Genomic DNA, 17,798 nt, shown 5'->3' with positions numbered 1-17,798 from the left:
ACCAGCCTGGCCAATATGGTGAAACCCCGTTTCTACTAAAAATAAAAAAAAACTTTTTTGAATCAGGGTGTCACTCTGTCACTCAGGCTGGAGTGCAGTGGTGTGATAATGGTGGCAGCCTTGACCTCCTGGACTCAAGGGATCCTCCTACCTCAGTCTTCCCAGTAGGTGGGACTACAGGTATGCACAACCACACCCAGCTAATTTTTTGATTCTTTGTAATATTTTTGAAAACTCGTGTGAATCTATAATTATTTCAAAATAAAAAGTTAAAAGAAGACAACTCTAATACTTGGATATAGGTATTATAGATGACTAGATAACACTTAAAATGTCTTACTGAACACTCGAACATGTCATTCTTTATTTAAATGAGGCCTGTTAAAAATACGACTTTCTCTTTTCAACCCATAACCCAAAATATTCAATAGTAAAAATAAAGTAAAATAATTAGAAGTTGAAGGGATTTGGTACATTATATTTCTTTAAGTCAAAGCTTCAATTTTGTTATGAAATGAAATAAACCCTTGTGAATTATCTTAATGCTATGTCAACAGAATTTATTTTGGAAATGGTTACCTCCATTTGTGAGGTGAAATGAAGATACCTTCTTGAATGACGATATTGAAAATTACATTGAAACTTAATTTCCATATTTTTGACAAATAAATATTGTACAGAATGAGAATAGCAGATAAATATCCTTGTAATACCCAATTTTACTGAAATTCATTAGAAAGTTGAGAAAATGTATTTCACCATGTAGGCTTTTTTCAACTTACCATAATAGTTAATGAATACAGTGTGGGAAGTATTTGAGTAGTCTTCATCAGTTATTAGCTGATCATCAGAACACACTATGAATAAAATAGTAAAGTCTACTTTCTGGGATCTCCGGGGAGAAAAAAGATTGCTTCTGCATGTACAGTGTTGAAGAGGTTCTGAAGGTTATTCATGGGTGATTCCAATCCTCAAGTCAACTATCCAGGCAGCTTCTAAATTCATTTTTTTCTTCAGCTTTAAAAATCCTTCACAGATACTCCAATGTTTTAAAGAGTGCTTTAAAATGTTTATCTATTCTGCCACCCTTTAGATACATTATTATTTTAAAATATTAATTATTCTGTCTTATACATATTTGGAGGGTCCAGTTAGCTTTAAAAAAAAAACACACACAAAAAAAACCTTTCTCCTAGTTTATCTTGGAATAGTGCAGAGGGAAAAGATTACACTGGACGTTTTGGTTCCAGAGTCTACACAAGGTCAGTAATTTTCTTTGCTTTCATTTGTAAACCCAGAACCAGATCTCTAATCATCTCACTGGCAAAAGAAATAGAACAGAAACACGTGTGTCCTCATATTATGACAATATAAGTTATCCTGTGTGTAAGATCTTATTTAATAGCACATGAGTAATTACTATCACTTTTAATTAAAACAGAACAGCTCCTGTGAAACAATGAGTAAGGCATATTATTGCATATAACTCCTTTTCATTTCTTAAATTGGCAGCTCTTTCCCATCAGTTTCAGCTATCATCAACATTTCATCCACTCCCAATGAATCAGGAGGAAAAATTATATGGTAACTTTGGATTATGTGATCTAAAAGATGGAAACTTGGTTTCTCCTAGCCAATAGCAGCTTTTTGATTAATCTAGTTTATTCCTGCACTCACCTGGGAAGCAGATCAATCTAACTCTTTTAGAGCATTAAAAAGGGAATATTTTTATATATTCACCTTTTTGCAAATTATTTTATTTTAAGGTTGCAGTCTTACCCTTTGTGGAGAGCACACAGATAAGATTTGGAAATGAAGAAGTTTTGTGAAATAGAGTAGTTTTGCATTGCAAAGACAACTGCTTGCTTCCATTACATGATCTAAGTTCTCATAATACCTTGATATTGGAGGCTTCATCCTTATGCTGAGAATTTCCATGGCTGTGCGTTTCAGTCACAATTTTAAACCTTTCAAAATGTAGTTGCTCTCTTTGATATGAATGTACCATGTTCTCTGATGTAGGCTCATAGGTCCAACTAACTGAAAGCCTCAATTTGTGGGAAGAAGAGAAGCGAGGCTGGGGACACAGCACAAACGGTGTTTACGCCACTGAAGTTCTTTTGAAATGGAAAGGCTCTGCATGAAGAAGCGAGCAGTTATGCCACTGCCTCGCCAATTCCAGTGAGGAGCTCATCTTCAATGTAGTGTTCAACGTAGGTGGCAAAACTGTAATTTTTCCCTTTTTTGAAACTATTTTTTCTTCTTTTATTTTTGAAATTCTCATCTAAGCGACAGTTTCTTGTACTATAGTGACTCCTGCTGGGAGAGGTAAGTTGAAGTAGCTGAAGGTCTCTTACAGATATATCAACTCCCGGCCAGTAAAAAAGATGTCCTAAACGCAGGAGATGGAGTTAAACTGTTCCCCTACCTTGGACGCAATGGCTTCTTTCATCACTAAGAACAAACCCCTAGGTTTTACAATTGAGACTGAGAAACTAGTACAGTACTTGTACAATTTTTGATCTACAGCATCACGACGTGAAGCTGCAACAATTAGATGTAAAGGGTCCATTCATGAGGAATAACATCACTTTGACCCTTTGTGTTAGCTCCTACTGCTAATCTTTCCATAAGCGTGAACTTACTTTCAATTTGAAGAAGATGAAAAAGTCTTTTGCAAAACCCCAATACTGTTTTCTGATCTATGTACCTGAATGGAGAAACGTAGTCTTACCTCGTTTTTTTCCACTACAAGCCAAGCTACTTGTAATCCTTCCAAACCTTTAAAGGGGACCTCCCTTGTTAGCATCTCCCAGAGAACCTGGAACAAAAAGAAAATGGAATTTTTATTCTTGCACTTTATATTTTTTGGTACATATTACTGAAACTTTATCTAACATGTAATTGTATCTAATTACCAGACACAACCAACCCCATCTGTAGAAACTTGGGCAAAACAATTATGCTCATGCACATAACTTCTTCCATATATTAAATACTTTTTATGTTCTTTTTTATAAAGAAAAAACCTGGTTTAGAAATTAGGACATCTAGAGCCAGACTTAAAATTTTATGAAACCAATGGGCCTGACTGATTTAATGTCATCTCATAAATTATTAGAATTTTTATGTTCTCACAAATTAGATTTTGTATTTTGTTAGTTAAAACTCTTTCTACCTTCAATTTCTGATATACTTGTCTAGGAAATAATAACTGGGAATTCAACAGTATTTTAAAAGGATCAATAATGGTCTCATTAAAAATAACTGAGCCCCAAATCCAAATCACTGGCTAACCTACCCACCCCACATTGGTAGACACTTGCAAAATTGTCATATTTAGATTTTACATGTTACCTTTTAGATTTTGGAGAAATCTCCCTCAAAATGAGTCGGTCTAAGGGATCTATTTTCATCTACCTACAATATAATCTATTATACCACACTCTAAGATGTAATAAACACTTTCTATACACATAAGCTGACTGTGCCTGTGAGCTGATGTGTGTGTTCATCTTTGTGCAGTTCTTGAGATCAGTATGATTATTAAATCTGAGTGGAATGCCCAAAGAAAGCAAACTGATGCTAGGAATACTGCTGAACTGGGTTCTCTTGAAACACTGAGTAATGGAGATTTGTATACTACGTTACTTTTCCCTATTTATACAAATGGAGTTCAAAAATGTGAGTCTACCAGTACTCTGTAAAGTGCAAAAACAATTCTAATTTTATCAGTAATAGTCCTAATAATAAAAATCACTACAACTTATTGAGTACTTACTACATTTCAGATGCCCTTTTCACATATTACCATGATGAACAGCAATCCTACTGGATACATATTACCTTCATTTTATAGGTGAGGAAACTATTTAAAAAATTTAAAAAAAAACCTTACCCAAAGACGCTCAGTTATCCAGTGACAGAGCCAGAATATGAACCTGCTGGCTCACCCTGAAGGTCAGGCTCTTGACCCCTTTTAATTTGAGTGAAGGGCAAGTGGCAGTACTAGAGAGAATGCGACAGGCCCTGTCTTAGGTATGGCGCCCTGGCAGAAGCAGGAAGAGAACCAGTGGCTTTGACTCAGATTTCCCTTGTTCTAAAAACAAAAGCTCATTTCTAATAGGAACGTAGATGGAGCACACATACTCTAGTCAAGCAAATCATAGAAACCTTTCACTCCATATCCACTATTTCCTCAGCCAGGGCTCAGTCTCATTCGAACCATAACATAGTAAATGAATTCTGGCTAATACGAAGATAATTAGCAGGAAAATCAGGGAAATTGGCAGATGCTGCTCAAGCAGGAGAAAAAAATTCACTGAAGCCTCTTTGGGCTTTTAATCAAGTGTGTAAGGTACTCCTTTAGAGGAGCTACTGAATAATTCTATTTGAGTCACATAAGTGATTAGGAAAAGGTAAGGGGCATCCCACAAGGGGACAATTCAAGTGAACACCACACGTAAAGGAAGGGTGAGAGCCAGAACAGGTATGCAATCACCCTGACCTACACGGGGAGGGAGGCAGGGCAGCAAGAGGGCTGAGCAGGAAATGGAGCCCCTCAATTGGCTGCAATTACCACTCCACAGGGGGCTAGGGCTGGGGAGGGGAAAGGATATGAAGGGCAAGTAAATTAATGGATGTGGCATTCCTAAGTAGAATAGGAACAGGGAGTTAGCCTCCAATAAATCAAATGCTCCAGACCCCCTGAGCGGTGCCTCTTTCCTTCTGAGTTTGGCCTGCAGGTATGATGCACGTGTGCACACATGCACACACTGAATTTTGTGAAGTAAATTGTAAAACCAAGAGTTTTGGGGGATAACACCAGAAAAACATTTACGTCATTCTTGATTCCAAAATATTCTGCTGGAAAATGTCCAAAATCTAATAAAATTTAAGTTATATTTCTCTGAGAGTTCTAACTGTGAAAAATAAAGAAAAAAATAAGCCAGTTTCATTTGACTCCCTCTGTGTCTCCTCTGAAGAGCTACGACAGCTGAGGGAGTTAGTAAAAGTGTCTGAGGTGGCGTCATTAGCTGCTATGTCCTGAAGCCCAAATGAGGTCTTTAGTTTTATTCCAGTATCAGCACATCTCATGATTTCCTTTTATTAATTCCCTGGATTCAGGAATGTATCAAAAAGTAGGTGGTATAAGATAAGACACCAGTTTTTTTTTTTTACACTAAACAAAATGACATTTGGCATACAAAAGTAACTTTATTGAGGAAGTCACTTGAAGGCTTAAAAATATATTAAATGATGCCTAAAAATACCAGTTATGAGGATTCAGGCCAAATATTATTGTGATCTTTCACCTTAAAAATATTTTCCGACTCATTTTATATTGAGGCGTCCTCACATTTAAACCATGCTCACAAGGAAAATTTCTATTTTCAGTTTACGGAATAGAAACTTGGAAAAGACTACGTACTTTTTCTGCCCTTTCTTTTCCAAACAATAGAAAGCCATTACCTGAGCCTAGCTTGTTCTGGAACAGTGCTCACAGACAAGTCAGGCAGCCATGCTGTCTCTTAAGCCACTCTGTTTTCAAGGCTGGTTTTGGCTGAGAAGCTTCTGAGAAGGTAATCCTTTCTGCATTGTCATTAGAATAGCTTTTTTTTTTTTTTTTTTTTTTTTTTTTTAAGAGAAGCTAGGCCTCGTGTTCTCAGAAGGCTTATTCTTTCAGTGATTTTTGCTTTTCTTTTTTTGTGGATAACATACTAAACACTCTTCCTGGTTCAGTCCTCCAAGAGAAGTTCTCATAAGAGGGTAGGAAAATCTCATTTCTTATAAAATGGAGGGAAACAATTGCCTGCCTAGCAAAGTTTACCAGCGTAAGAGCAAGGATCATAAAATCCACTTCTAGCATTCACAGCACATTTATTTTAAGGCAGCACAAGGTTGGTGAGTCTTGCCATTTGTTAAGAAGCAACAAAGGTTTATCAGCCTGGGGAGGGCTGGTAGTTTTGGAAGTAGTAGGGGCTAAATTCTTACAGCAGTCCAAAAAATTAGAAAAACAAAAAGCAAAAATGTATTGCAGTTTTTTGGGTGGATTTCAAAAAAACAACTTTTTTTTAAATGGTCTTATTCATCTGTGTGTGACTGCTGTGTGTAGAGGGGGTTTCAATGAACAGAACAGACTCCCAGTGAACAATGGGATATTTAATGCAAACAAATGCTCCTACTGACAAAGGAGTCGTGGCTACTCACCTATTTTTGAAAAGACATAAAACATTCAAAATAACCACATTTTGAATTAAAATAGGTATCATTTTCCAAGTTTATGGACCACAAACTTCTAAAACTAAAATGGTCCCAACCTTAACAACTATCCTCACCTGCTCTTTTCTATAACATCTTCTTTGAACACACAATGCTTTCTTCATTAAAAAAAAAATCTGTGATTGTTTAAATAAAAAGTCGCTGGAAAGCATACCTTGTATTTTTTCTTTCACTAACGGTGTTTATTTAGAACAAACAGAATGAGAAGAGGTCAGAATTAAATACTAGGTTGGTGCAAAAGTAATTGCAGTTTTTGCCATTACTTTTAAATGGCAAAACTTCAATTGCTTTTGCACCAACATATACAGTCCTGAGTTCTTGTTTATAATTAAATCAGCATCTGTATACTTTTCTGAATGGAATTTTACTGACACAACTATCTGAGAGGCAAACCAGCATTCCAAGCAAATCTTTCTCTTCAAGATAGCCACACAGTAGAAGCTGTTTTAAAACAGACTCGCTGAAATAGCATTTCTGCTTCCACCAGGTAAGGGAAGACTGTAGCATGAATGCAGAATTGATACTCCACGTCACATGATGGGGCGGACAGGTTCTGCAGAGCAACATCCAGTGTGTAAATACAGAGCAACACTGGAAATGCTCAGCGGCTGGCGGTCGAGTTTATTTCAGTAAGTGAAATTACTCTATAGGATGGTTTGTTAAGCGTTTGTTAAATCCCTCCAAAACCAAACCAGACCAAACCAAGCAAAGGTAGGGTCAGCACACAAGCAGAGAGAAAAGCTAATCCACAAAGAGACGTGTTCAAGCCCTTCTACTGAAATGTGGTGCATAGTTTCTTAAGTGAAGAGATTTTTAATAAAAAACACTGAAAATGTGCAGCTCCAGAAAGGTTGACTCAAACTATGTTTAAGAAATGGGGTCAATGTGGAATGTATGAAGAGAATTTAAAATGATACAGGAAAAAAATCCTAAGCTCTGCAAACAGAAGTCACCTCTTAACATCTTTTACAGTTTGCGTGTGAAAAGAAATTTGTGCTTGGCTACTGGTACTAAGATTGTACTTCATCTCAGGAAAAGCAGAGGGGTGCATTTCACACCAAAGCCTTGGCAACTGTAAGGCTTTGAAAAAAGGCAGCATAAAGTTTGTTTTCATACATGAAATAATATTGAGACCAAAAGTTCACTCTATGTATAGTTGTGTCTTAAGGTCAAAAATTTTTGAGATAAGGAAATTCAAAGACTTGGGGGAGAATTCTAAAAGTAAAAGCACTGTATGTGTGTGGACTCATAAGTGCAAAAATGAACCTCAAAAGTCTTCCAGTTCATATAAATGTGCCAAACAATTTAAAAGCTATAACCATCTACAGTAACTATAACAAATATATATAACATACCTATATATATAACACCAACATATATGTTTATATACATTTATACACACATGCACATGAAAGGAGTGGGAGTGCTGGGCTCCTACTGAGCCACTCTGAATGGTCAGCTGGAACACTGACTAAACAAGCCATGTTCCTAAGCCATGCTGCTCATCTTCCCAAGCCATCTTGCTCCATAGAGGTGCCTGCAACGAAGGCCTGCTGCAGAATACAGAGTGGCTTTTTCATGTCTGATGGGTTGTAAGAAACAAAAAACCAACTATGGCATCTATGAAAACTATGCAACAGAGACTGTAAGTGGCCCGCAAAGCCAAAAAAAAATATTATCCGGTCCTTTCTAGAAAAACTTTGCTTTTTCCTATTTCTACAGGACAAAATGAGACGCCATTCCCAACAAGCAGGATAAGAAAAATTTAAATTACCCTCAGATGGTGTGTGACTCAAATAAACGTTTGGTTATGAATGAAGGAATGTACTTTCACAAGAGAAAACAATCTTACAGAGTCTTCAATTGCTACAAATATCCCATTTTCAGAATATCCCACAGATGAATGTATGGTGGTTAGAATGTAGTAACATTTGACATAGGAGACTAGTTTTAGAAGCTAGTCTCCTCTGAAACTTATATTTTGTTTTTTCTTTTTTTCAATGAGAAATATTTGATCACTGTCTGTAATAGCTTATAGTCTTCATTCTCAAGAAACATCCAGAATCAAGGGATATCAGGTATTGATGTTTTTTCTTTTTTTGGATATCAGGTATTAAGCCTGATATTATTGTTGCCTTCTGACCTTTAAAATTCTAGCCTTCAGCCAAAAACATATATTTCATTCTTGAAGTGATTTTTGTCAATAGCTAACAAAATTAATCTTTATTAACTTGGTATATGTAGGATGTGTTATGATTTAGAAAGAGCTAGTCACTGAAACAAGTTCAAAACCTGTGAAGCCAGCATTAAATACCTAGAGACTGAATAAAGAAAAAAAAACAGGTCTGACAACGTGAATCTCCTCTTGTGTCATTGGCTACCACCTGCAGTAAGAAAACACAAAGTTCAGGACAAGAGACATGCTGATTTGGACCCAAAACAGACTGCTTCTTTACCCATTACTTTGAAAATGCCCTTTTAGGAAGTAATAGTATAAATAGCGGGGCAGTATAATAGTATAAATAGCAGGGCAGTATGGGATGTAAAGATAGGGAATTCCAAAACTATTCTGGACTTTTTAAAGAATACATAACATTTTAGGGAAAAGTTTATCCTCAACAAAAGGCAACAAATGAATTCCTTCCTCCAGCAAAGAACTCTCCCACTCCTCACTTCCTTCTCTCTGATAATGCAGGTATAACCTGTTCCTCAGGAAATGGCCCATCTCCAAATTCCTCCTCTAGGAGCTTCTGCTCCTTAACTGATTCATTCCTGTGGTCTCCATTCCTTGAGCACTCCACCCCCACATTAGTCTATTCTCTGTGTGGCTCTGCTGTGATTCTTATGTAATACCTTAGAATCATGCTTCAGATTGTCACTGCTACTCTGAGACTAGCAGCAGACATGGACAAGGTCATCTGGTAAGTGCTAAGTACATTTTCTTTTGGACTTTTAGAAACCGATGAATCAGTTTAATAGTTGAGACTCAAAAGTTTCCTGGTAATTAACTCGCTTGGCAGATCTATTGGTGATTTTATACTGTTTAAGTAATCCATTACAATGAAGTCCTGTTCCAAATGATCCACATTTCCATTGAAATTACAGAGATAGTCTACAGTCACATTACCACCCCGCAAAAAATAATTCTCAGGCAAAGTGGAGCCCAACACTATCTCGGGTTCCATTTAATTTGTTGCTTGTAAGTGGTGTTGGTTTCTTCTCAACACAGGACAAAATAACTCCGATGATTAAAAATGATTAAACATTTTGGCAACTAGGAAGCGTTCTCCAGTGGTGCTGCTTCAGGCATTCCACCAGCAGTACAATCTCAAATAAAAATAAAACCATGTTAAACTGTATCTCTCCTCTTCTCTAGAGTGTTTGCTTTTTGTATTTCCTTTAGTAAACAAGAAATGAGAAATGAACTCACCACACCGTAGGAATATGTGTCACAAGTTTCTGACACAGGGAGACTTTGGATAACTTCTGGAGCCATCCATGGGAAAGTTCCAACCAAGGACATGTGTGTTGTATGGTTATGGAAGCGAGAGGCACCAAAGTCACAGATCTGAGGAAAGAGGAAGCAGTATCAACTTTCTACTTATTGGCTAATTAAGGAATTTTTAGTTACAAAAATCTACATCTGAAATTAACAATTTTTAAAGTGAAAGAAGTAGTCCTACCTTCAATACTCCATCAGCAGCTATAACAACTAAAAAAGAAAAAAGGATAAATTATGACAATCATCTAATTGGTTTGAGCTGTTTTCTACTGAAAAAACCATAAACTTCTATTTCTGTCTTCAATTTGGGATTACGAAAGGTGAAATCAATGTATTTACAGCATTGAGGATTTTGCAAAAGGGGGCTGACATTAAAACAAAAACTTAATTCCATCAGGTACTCATTAAAAAGGCTTCTGAGGCATTTATTTTATCTAAATGCAGTACTGTCCAATAAGAAAGGCACAAATTAGTAGTAGTTAGGAGAACCAAATTTTTACCTGGGTTCTGCCCGTATACTGCCAATGTGACACTGAGGTAGTCATTAGCTTTACTACTTCGTATTATATATAGGGTTTCCTCCCAACTGAGTGATTTTTGTTAAAGGTAGAGAGAACATTCATTCATTCACTTGCTCATACATTCATTCATTTAATAAATATTTGCTGAGGCTACTGTGGGTAAGGCCATGTACTATACTGTGGAACAGGACTGTGAGCAAGTCTGGCACTGTCTTTGCTCTCAGGGGGTTTATATTCTTATCAGAGAGACAATTAAATAAACATCTACAACAAAGTGGGATAGATTCCATGATAAGAGAAACAAACAAACTACAGAGCCAAAGAACAATGATATCTATGTCAAGGAAGGTCAGATGAAGTTTCCTGTAAGAAATGATGCTTATGCTAAAACCTGAAAAACACAGGAGCTAACCAGAAAGAGGAGAGCTGAGGGAGGAAAGTAGTTTCCTAGGCAGAAGAGAGAGTCTATGCCAAAACTCAGGAGCAGACAAAAAAGGCATGGCAATTTTGGAAGGTAGGGGCCAGGTCAAGAAAAGCCCTTGTGAGAAAGAGAAAGCCAATGAACAATTTTATGTGGAGGAATGAAATGAGCAAAGGTGCAGAGGGGAGACTATGTCAGAGAAGAATAGACCTGGAGGCAAGGGGATCACTTTGCACTCAAGGTTTTATGGTCCAGGAGACAGATGAGGACGCCTGTACTAAGGCAGTGGCAAAGGACAGGAGAAAAGTTGACCGAGTCAAAAAATATTTACGATGTAGGATCACCTAGGCTTGATGAATGGCTGGTTATTGGGGGAGAAGGAAGAGAACTCAAGGATAAAATCAGATAAAGAACCAATACAGATTAATGGTTAGAATAGGAGCTCTGGATTTAAACAGTAACTACTATTTATCTCATTTCTGGCTTGGGCAAACAGTACTGCCACTTGGTAAAGGAAATGCAGGGATGATTTTTTGGGGGTAGCGAGAAAATGAAAAGATTAATTTGGACATAATATATTTTAGGGTCTTAACAAATATCTATGTGGATGTGTCTAATCAGCAGATAGATATATAGTTTTGAAGTTGAGATCTGTTTTCGAGTGTTAACATGTAAATAGGGCTTTTATGGGAGTGCAGGGATCAGAGCATAAGAGGAGATGAGTCCAAGGATAAAGTTCTGAAGAACTGTTTCAGATGTTTCTTTTGTAAACTGTGCAGTGCCTTGAACATGATAGATGATCAATACTTACGAGTTACCGATGATTTTACCAAGGAGGGAAAATGAGCTTTGTATGATATAACATTTGAAAATTGCCTCAGGGTAAACCTGATACTATAAGTATTAAGCTATAAACTTTTATAAATAGAAATGTAAATATTATTAATTTTATATTCCGCTTTCTCATTATAAGATTAACAAGTGCTCATTAGAAAAACTGCCACTATAAAAATACATAACACCACTTTGGGAGGCCAAGACGGGTGGATCACGAGGTCAGGAGATCGAGACCATCCTGGCTAACACGGTGAAACCCCGTCTCTACTAAAAAATACAAAAAATTAGCTGGGCGAGGTGGCGGGTGCCTGTAGTCCCAGCTACTCGGGAGGCTGAGGCAGGAGAATGGCGTAAACACGGGAGGCGGAGCTTGCAGTGAGCTGAGATCCGGCCACTGCACTCCACCCTGGGCGACAGAGCGAGACTCTGTCTCAAAAAAAAAACAACAAAAAAAACACATAACACAGAAAGTGAAACTCTGGTTACCTTTCCAAGGGAAAAAGAATTGCTATAAGTTAGTTCTGTATTCTTTCAATGTGAGTGTATGTGTTTTTCTATTTAGTAACTATAACACATATAACTGTAACTTTTTAAAATGGGGACATTCTCCATTGTTATATAGTCTTCATAATGATAGCATGGATAAATCCATAATTTAGTCATTCCTCTTTTGTAGAAGATTTAAGATATACTGAAGTCCAACAATATAGTTAAATTGAAATTCTGAGCATGAACTGAAAATTTACAAATTCATAAAACTGATATTTTCTACTACAGTCTAGATTATTTCCTAATGACTTCCTGTTAGCTGACCATATATCAGAAGTGCTTAGTTCCAGGAAGCTTATGTCTAAGAAGAACCAAAGAATGTGTGATAGCCTAGAAGAGGAAAGGACAATCAGACAGGGTTAAATTGGTGGGCCAACCTGGACTACTGATGAGTGGCAGGTCCCGATAACTTCCCTCCCCGCCCCCATCTCTTCACCCCCTGCTAAACACACACACACTCACACACACAAACGTCACAGTCCTGGGGCATGTGCAAGGGTACCTGATCCATTCATTCCCTGGTCCTCTTCCACTACTTGTCATCACTACCTGTTCTAAGGATCACACTATTAGCATATACTCATTTTAATTAAAGATCTCCTAAAAATAGAGAGTTCTCTTCCTCCTTGCTGAGAAGGAGCATTTAGAAAGCATGTAAATAATTAATTGATACGAGGGTATTCAAAATAGTCGCAAACTCTGGTGTTTACTTTAGCTAGTTCTATAACCCTACTGCCTTTCTAACTCTGAAATGACATAACGTAAGAAGCATTCTGTTACCACTCCTGCTTGAAGGTAATGCCTAATCCTGCAAGTTATTTTAAAATGCTCACCCTCCAAATTATAAAATACAGGGCCATAAATAAACTTTAGAAAGTACAGAAGAAGAGAAAGAAGAAAAAGAGAGCCTTTACTTTCCAAACTTCCAAACATGTGGCTCATTTTGCACCCTACTCCAGGTAATACAGGCAGGACTGGCACAAACAATTCACACCGTGCGATTCAGACGCAACAAGAACAAAATTCAAAATTCATAGTGCACAAAGCCACCTAAAAATAGAAGACTAAAAATATATGACTGCACACTTTGACACAGCAGTATCTCTTTTAGAAAATGATTCTAGGGAAATAATTAGGGATGTCTTGAAAAATTTGGCCGAAATAGTAAGCCCAACATTTCTTATCAGAGAAAAAATGTAAACAATTCAAATGTCCACATTCTGGGCTATATTTATACAGTGAAATGCTGTGTAGCTTCCTCAAATAATATCAAGGATTTTGTTATTTATTGACAGTAGAAAGGCTTCCATGGTATCAGCAGTGAGTCCAATAGTAGGTTATAAAAGATATGTAAAAGCATGATGCTCATTTCTACATGCAAGTGTATATAATTTGTAATAAAATAGGTAAAATAAAAACATAACTACATTACCGTTTCTTGACTTGAGGTCTCTGTGAATCACCTTGACAGGAGCCTCCATATGTAAATAGTGCATTCCTTTTCACACAAGAAGAAAGAAAGGCCTATTAATATTTTTCAACATTACATCAGTATTACCTTTCATAGTTTTTCAAAGAACTCAAGAGCAGAAACTAATTCACATGTCTTATTCTTCCATGACTGATAAAATGAGAAGAGAATATGTCTACATTAGTAACATGTATATGTGAAGTCAAATTTATAAGCTTTAATCTCTTAGAGATTAGGAATTTGACTGTGGGTAAAGCTAACTTCTTAAAATACCTAATAAGGACACCTTAATTTTCTGCAGTCTGCGTGAAAATAGTACAGTAACCACTGAAAGGAGTGCTCCATGACTAAGGTATTCCACTACCAACTACCTTCTAAATCTGCCAAAGTTCTGAGTAAAATTTGCGGTTTTCATCTGGTTGTCTGCGGTTACCCAGCTACAGATTCTGATGTCCAGTTACCAAAGTTCCGGATGTCTATGGTTACCCAGCTGCAGCTTGGCTTATTTTCTCAGTACCCATTCCAACAAGACCTGGGAGTGGATGTGGAGTAGCAGTGGGGAGAACTGGGAGGATTAGTTATGGTTAGTAAATAATTTTATGATCTTCGGATAAAAAAAATATATAGTAGTTACAAAATATTTCATTCCTTTCACAAGGATAAATCTTTGAGATAATCTGTATTTCAACATACTCCGAAATTCTTTCCATCATATTTAGGATGTAAATCCAATTACTTCAGTATATTGGGTATATATAAACTTTTCAGAGTTTTATTATTTTGAGTCAAAAATTATACTTTAAAGACATATTTTATGGTTACCACCTTAGCAGTTTTTGACTTTTTCTGTATTTATGTACTGTCTACCCCTTTAGAATAAAAAAAGGATGATTTTCTACTAAAATATATCTTCTTTATTTCTCAAGTTGTCTTTTCTAAATAATGGCAGAACAGCCTCCCCCTCACCTCCAAATCAAACAGGTTTCTTTTTAAAATGAACAATACATTGAAAATAATTTAATAAGAGGCTTTGGCTTTTTAAAGTGTATAGAACATTTTAATTTTATAGAGGTTAATTTTAAAATCTCTTCTTCTACTATTTTAATTATTGTATATTGAAGAATCGTGAAAGGACAAAGAAAATAAAAAAATTTAAACTCTTGCCTTTTAATGATATCACCGAATGATATTACTGAAAAAAGTCAAGTTAACACAAGTATTAGTAATTATGTGATCTTAGATAAGATGTAACCGGGATAAAGGAAATTTCTCTTCTGATACGAAGTTCTACATCCCTCAAACTGCAAAAATTCAATAGCTACAACTTGGGTAGCATTTAATAATCTATATGACTGGATTTCATAGTTACCTCTGTCTTGCTTTAGAATCAAATTCCTTAATAATTTTTCAGGTAGGAACTGTATAATTACTATTACTGGTAGAGATAGTTTCTACACTTGCTGACAAGTAAGGATTTCAAAAAACAAGACTCAAATACAAAAGCTTTAAATATAGGCACTTTTCTTCCTCATGGCAGATTATCATAAGCAAAAAGTACCATAAAGTTTTTGTGTACAGTGCATAGTACACATTTAAATAATATTTCATATAAACAATAGTCATCACACTCACATAAAATTCTATTTAATGTTTTTGTAGATCCATCTATAATTCTGCCTTATTTTTATTGCAAACAATTAAGAAGGCTGAAAAACACTTTCATCAGGTGTACATTCAGGGTTTCCTAGAAAAAGAGTTGGCAGGTATAACTGAGGAGACTTTTGGGGAGAATTGGAATGAGTGGTGACCATTTTGAGACTGGATTGGAGTTTATCTGCTTTAATTGTTCCTTTTAAGCATTGCTGATTGACTTGCAGCGATTTCAGATATACTTGCTGGTCCACCCTCCATTTATCCTCACATCCAGAAAGAAGAGAATCTTTTTTGCTTTGAGGAGATATTGTCTCAACAGCAATGATACTGAGCAATGCCTATTTCAAAATACATGAATCAACCTTTACTTAAAATAAACTATTCACTTTTTGATTTCTCAACATATCATTGCTCCAGTGGATTCAACCATAGGTCAACCCAAAAGGTACATAGCTGAATTTGAAACAGAATCAACAAAAATCAAGCCTTCCTACTTAATCTCTTAAATTCTTAAGTTCTACACACAGCTTTATCAGAGAAAGCTGAAGTCATTCCTAAAGCCCTGATTTGTTTTTTTTTGGGCCATCTTTAAAGGATTTTTAAAATGTTAAGTATTACTTGTGTCCATAAACATACAAGCCTCTTCTCTGCCTCACTCTTCTCACCTGAGGTGACACACATTAGCCAGACAGGCAAAAGGGATTTTATTAATCTGCAGTTTTGGACACCATCGGGGGCCCAGTCCCATTCTCTCCTTCCCTATTTTTTTTTTTTTTTTTTGAGAAGGAGTCTCGCTCTGCCACCCAGGCTGGAGTGCAATGGCCCAATCTTGGCTCACCACAACCTCTGCCTCCCGGGTTCAAGTGATTGTTCTGTCTTAGCCTCCCGAGTAGCTGGGATTACAGGCATGCGCCGCCACCGCCATGCCCAGCTAATTTTGTATTTTTAGTAGAAATGGGGTTTCTCCATGATAGTCAGGCTGGTCTCAAACTCCTGACCTCAGGTGATCTGCCTTCCCTGGCTTCCCAAAGCGCTGAGATTACAGGCATGAGCCACCACGCCTGGCCTCTCCTTCCTTATTTTTAACTCTGGTGCCAGTTTGCTATCTAATTCTTTTTTTTTTTTTTTTCTAGACTGAATCTCACTCTGGCTGGAGTGCAGTGGCTTGATGTTGGCTCACTGCAAACCTCTGGGGCTTGAGCGATTCTCGTGCCTCAGCCTCCCAAGTTGTTGACTACAGGCGAGTAGTGCATCACCACACCCAGCTAATTTTTTGTATTTTTAGTAAAGACAGAGTTTCGCCTTGTTGGCCAGGCTGACCTCAAACTCCTGGCCTCAAGAGACCCACCCACCTCGGCCTCCCAAAGTGCTGGGATTATAGGCGTGAGCCACTGCACCAGGTCCAGTTTGCTACCTAATTCTATTCCTTCTCTTCCTTGCCTTCTGATGCAGAGCCCTAGCACTCTCAAGAAAACACCAAGAATGACTCAGCTGATGTGGAGCCAAGAGACTTACCCCTCACTCGGGATGATGTGGCACGTGCTTAAGGGGGTGCAGGGAGAAGAGGTTCCCAGACTGGGAACCAGGGATGCTTAAGTAGAGCACAGCAGGAAGCAGAGTGACTGATGTTAGCTGATTTGTTTGCTGTCTGTCTATTCTAAGTGCCAATAAGTAGTGACATGGTTGTAACTGGCTGAGCACCCTAAATGCAAATGTATGTAAGGTTATGATATGCTGTAAGTTAAGGACTACCTACATATGCATTTACATTACTGAAGGGTATTTCCACAATGTTGCAGGCAGCTCCTAATCAAGGCACATCACCTTGCTTACAGAGAGCTGGTCCTTGTGTTCTACTGACAAGAAGAGAAGTCTCTACGATGTTACATGAAAATATCTTTAAGAATATGAAAGTTTCAGCATGATTTGAGATGCCCGATGCATCAATACACAATTAAGCAAATTAACATAGCTAAAGTCTCAGGTATACTACCCTAAACACAGAGCTTATTATTTTTATAATGTAATGAGGCATCATTCAGCAGCAGCATCTAGCATGAAACTCAAATTTTTTTTCACTTTCCCTATTTGAAGAATTTGGTAGGTGTTGATGAAACTTAAAATAGACAATTCCCCAAAGGAAACACTACTACTTTTGGAAGTCACACAGTGAAATCAACGCATGAGTTGCTTCCCTGACTGAGTGCTAAATCACATTCTATTTGCTTTGTAAAGAGATGCTTGTAGAGAATGGAGTAGTAAAACGTAAAGGAGTTAATTGCCCCAGGAAAATTCAGACACACTTTGTAGGGGTTGCTAAAATACAAATATAACTCTCAGTGTTCATTATTTAGATGAAGTTTTTTCCAAAGCAACTCTGACAGTTATAAATAAAGCCCAGAAATGTTCAGTCAGGAAAATGGAAAAAAAAAAGATAAAAATAAATGAAGTTTGAATTGCTTTAGAAAGCATTCATCTATGCAGGAATGTATGAGAAAAAAGACCTTGTTTAGGGGTTTGGTGTATTAAAAATATTTAATTTCCAACAGCGATGCCTAAGTA

At 37.0% G+C, this 17,798-nt stretch overlaps 1 protein-coding gene across 2 annotated transcripts in view; it reads right to left on the bottom strand.

The window, feature by feature from the left end:
* The window catches only part of MAP3K20 (mitogen-activated protein kinase kinase kinase 20), a 189,118-nt gene that overhangs the window by 67,070 nt on the left and 104,250 nt on the right, over positions 1-17,798 (bottom strand). For both annotated transcript variants that reach the window (XM_007965380.3, XM_007965383.3), the window contains exons 5-8: positions 13,545-13,610; positions 9,966-9,994; positions 9,713-9,850; positions 2,735-2,821 (exon numbers count right to left, since the gene is read on the bottom strand). In XM_007965380.3, the coding sequence (XP_007963571.1) occupies positions 2,735-2,821; positions 9,713-9,850; positions 9,966-9,994; positions 13,545-13,610 (320 nt within the window). The remainder of the gene's footprint in view (positions 1-2,734; positions 2,822-9,712; positions 9,851-9,965; positions 9,995-13,544; positions 13,611-17,798) is intronic.

This window comes from Chlorocebus sabaeus, chromosome 10 (assembly GCF_047675955.1).
Source record: "Chlorocebus sabaeus isolate Y175 chromosome 10, mChlSab1.0.hap1, whole genome shotgun sequence".
Classification (NCBI taxonomy): Eukaryota; Metazoa; Chordata; class Mammalia; order Primates; family Cercopithecidae; genus Chlorocebus; species Chlorocebus sabaeus.
This window is presented reverse-complemented; position numbering and strand designations above follow the sequence as displayed.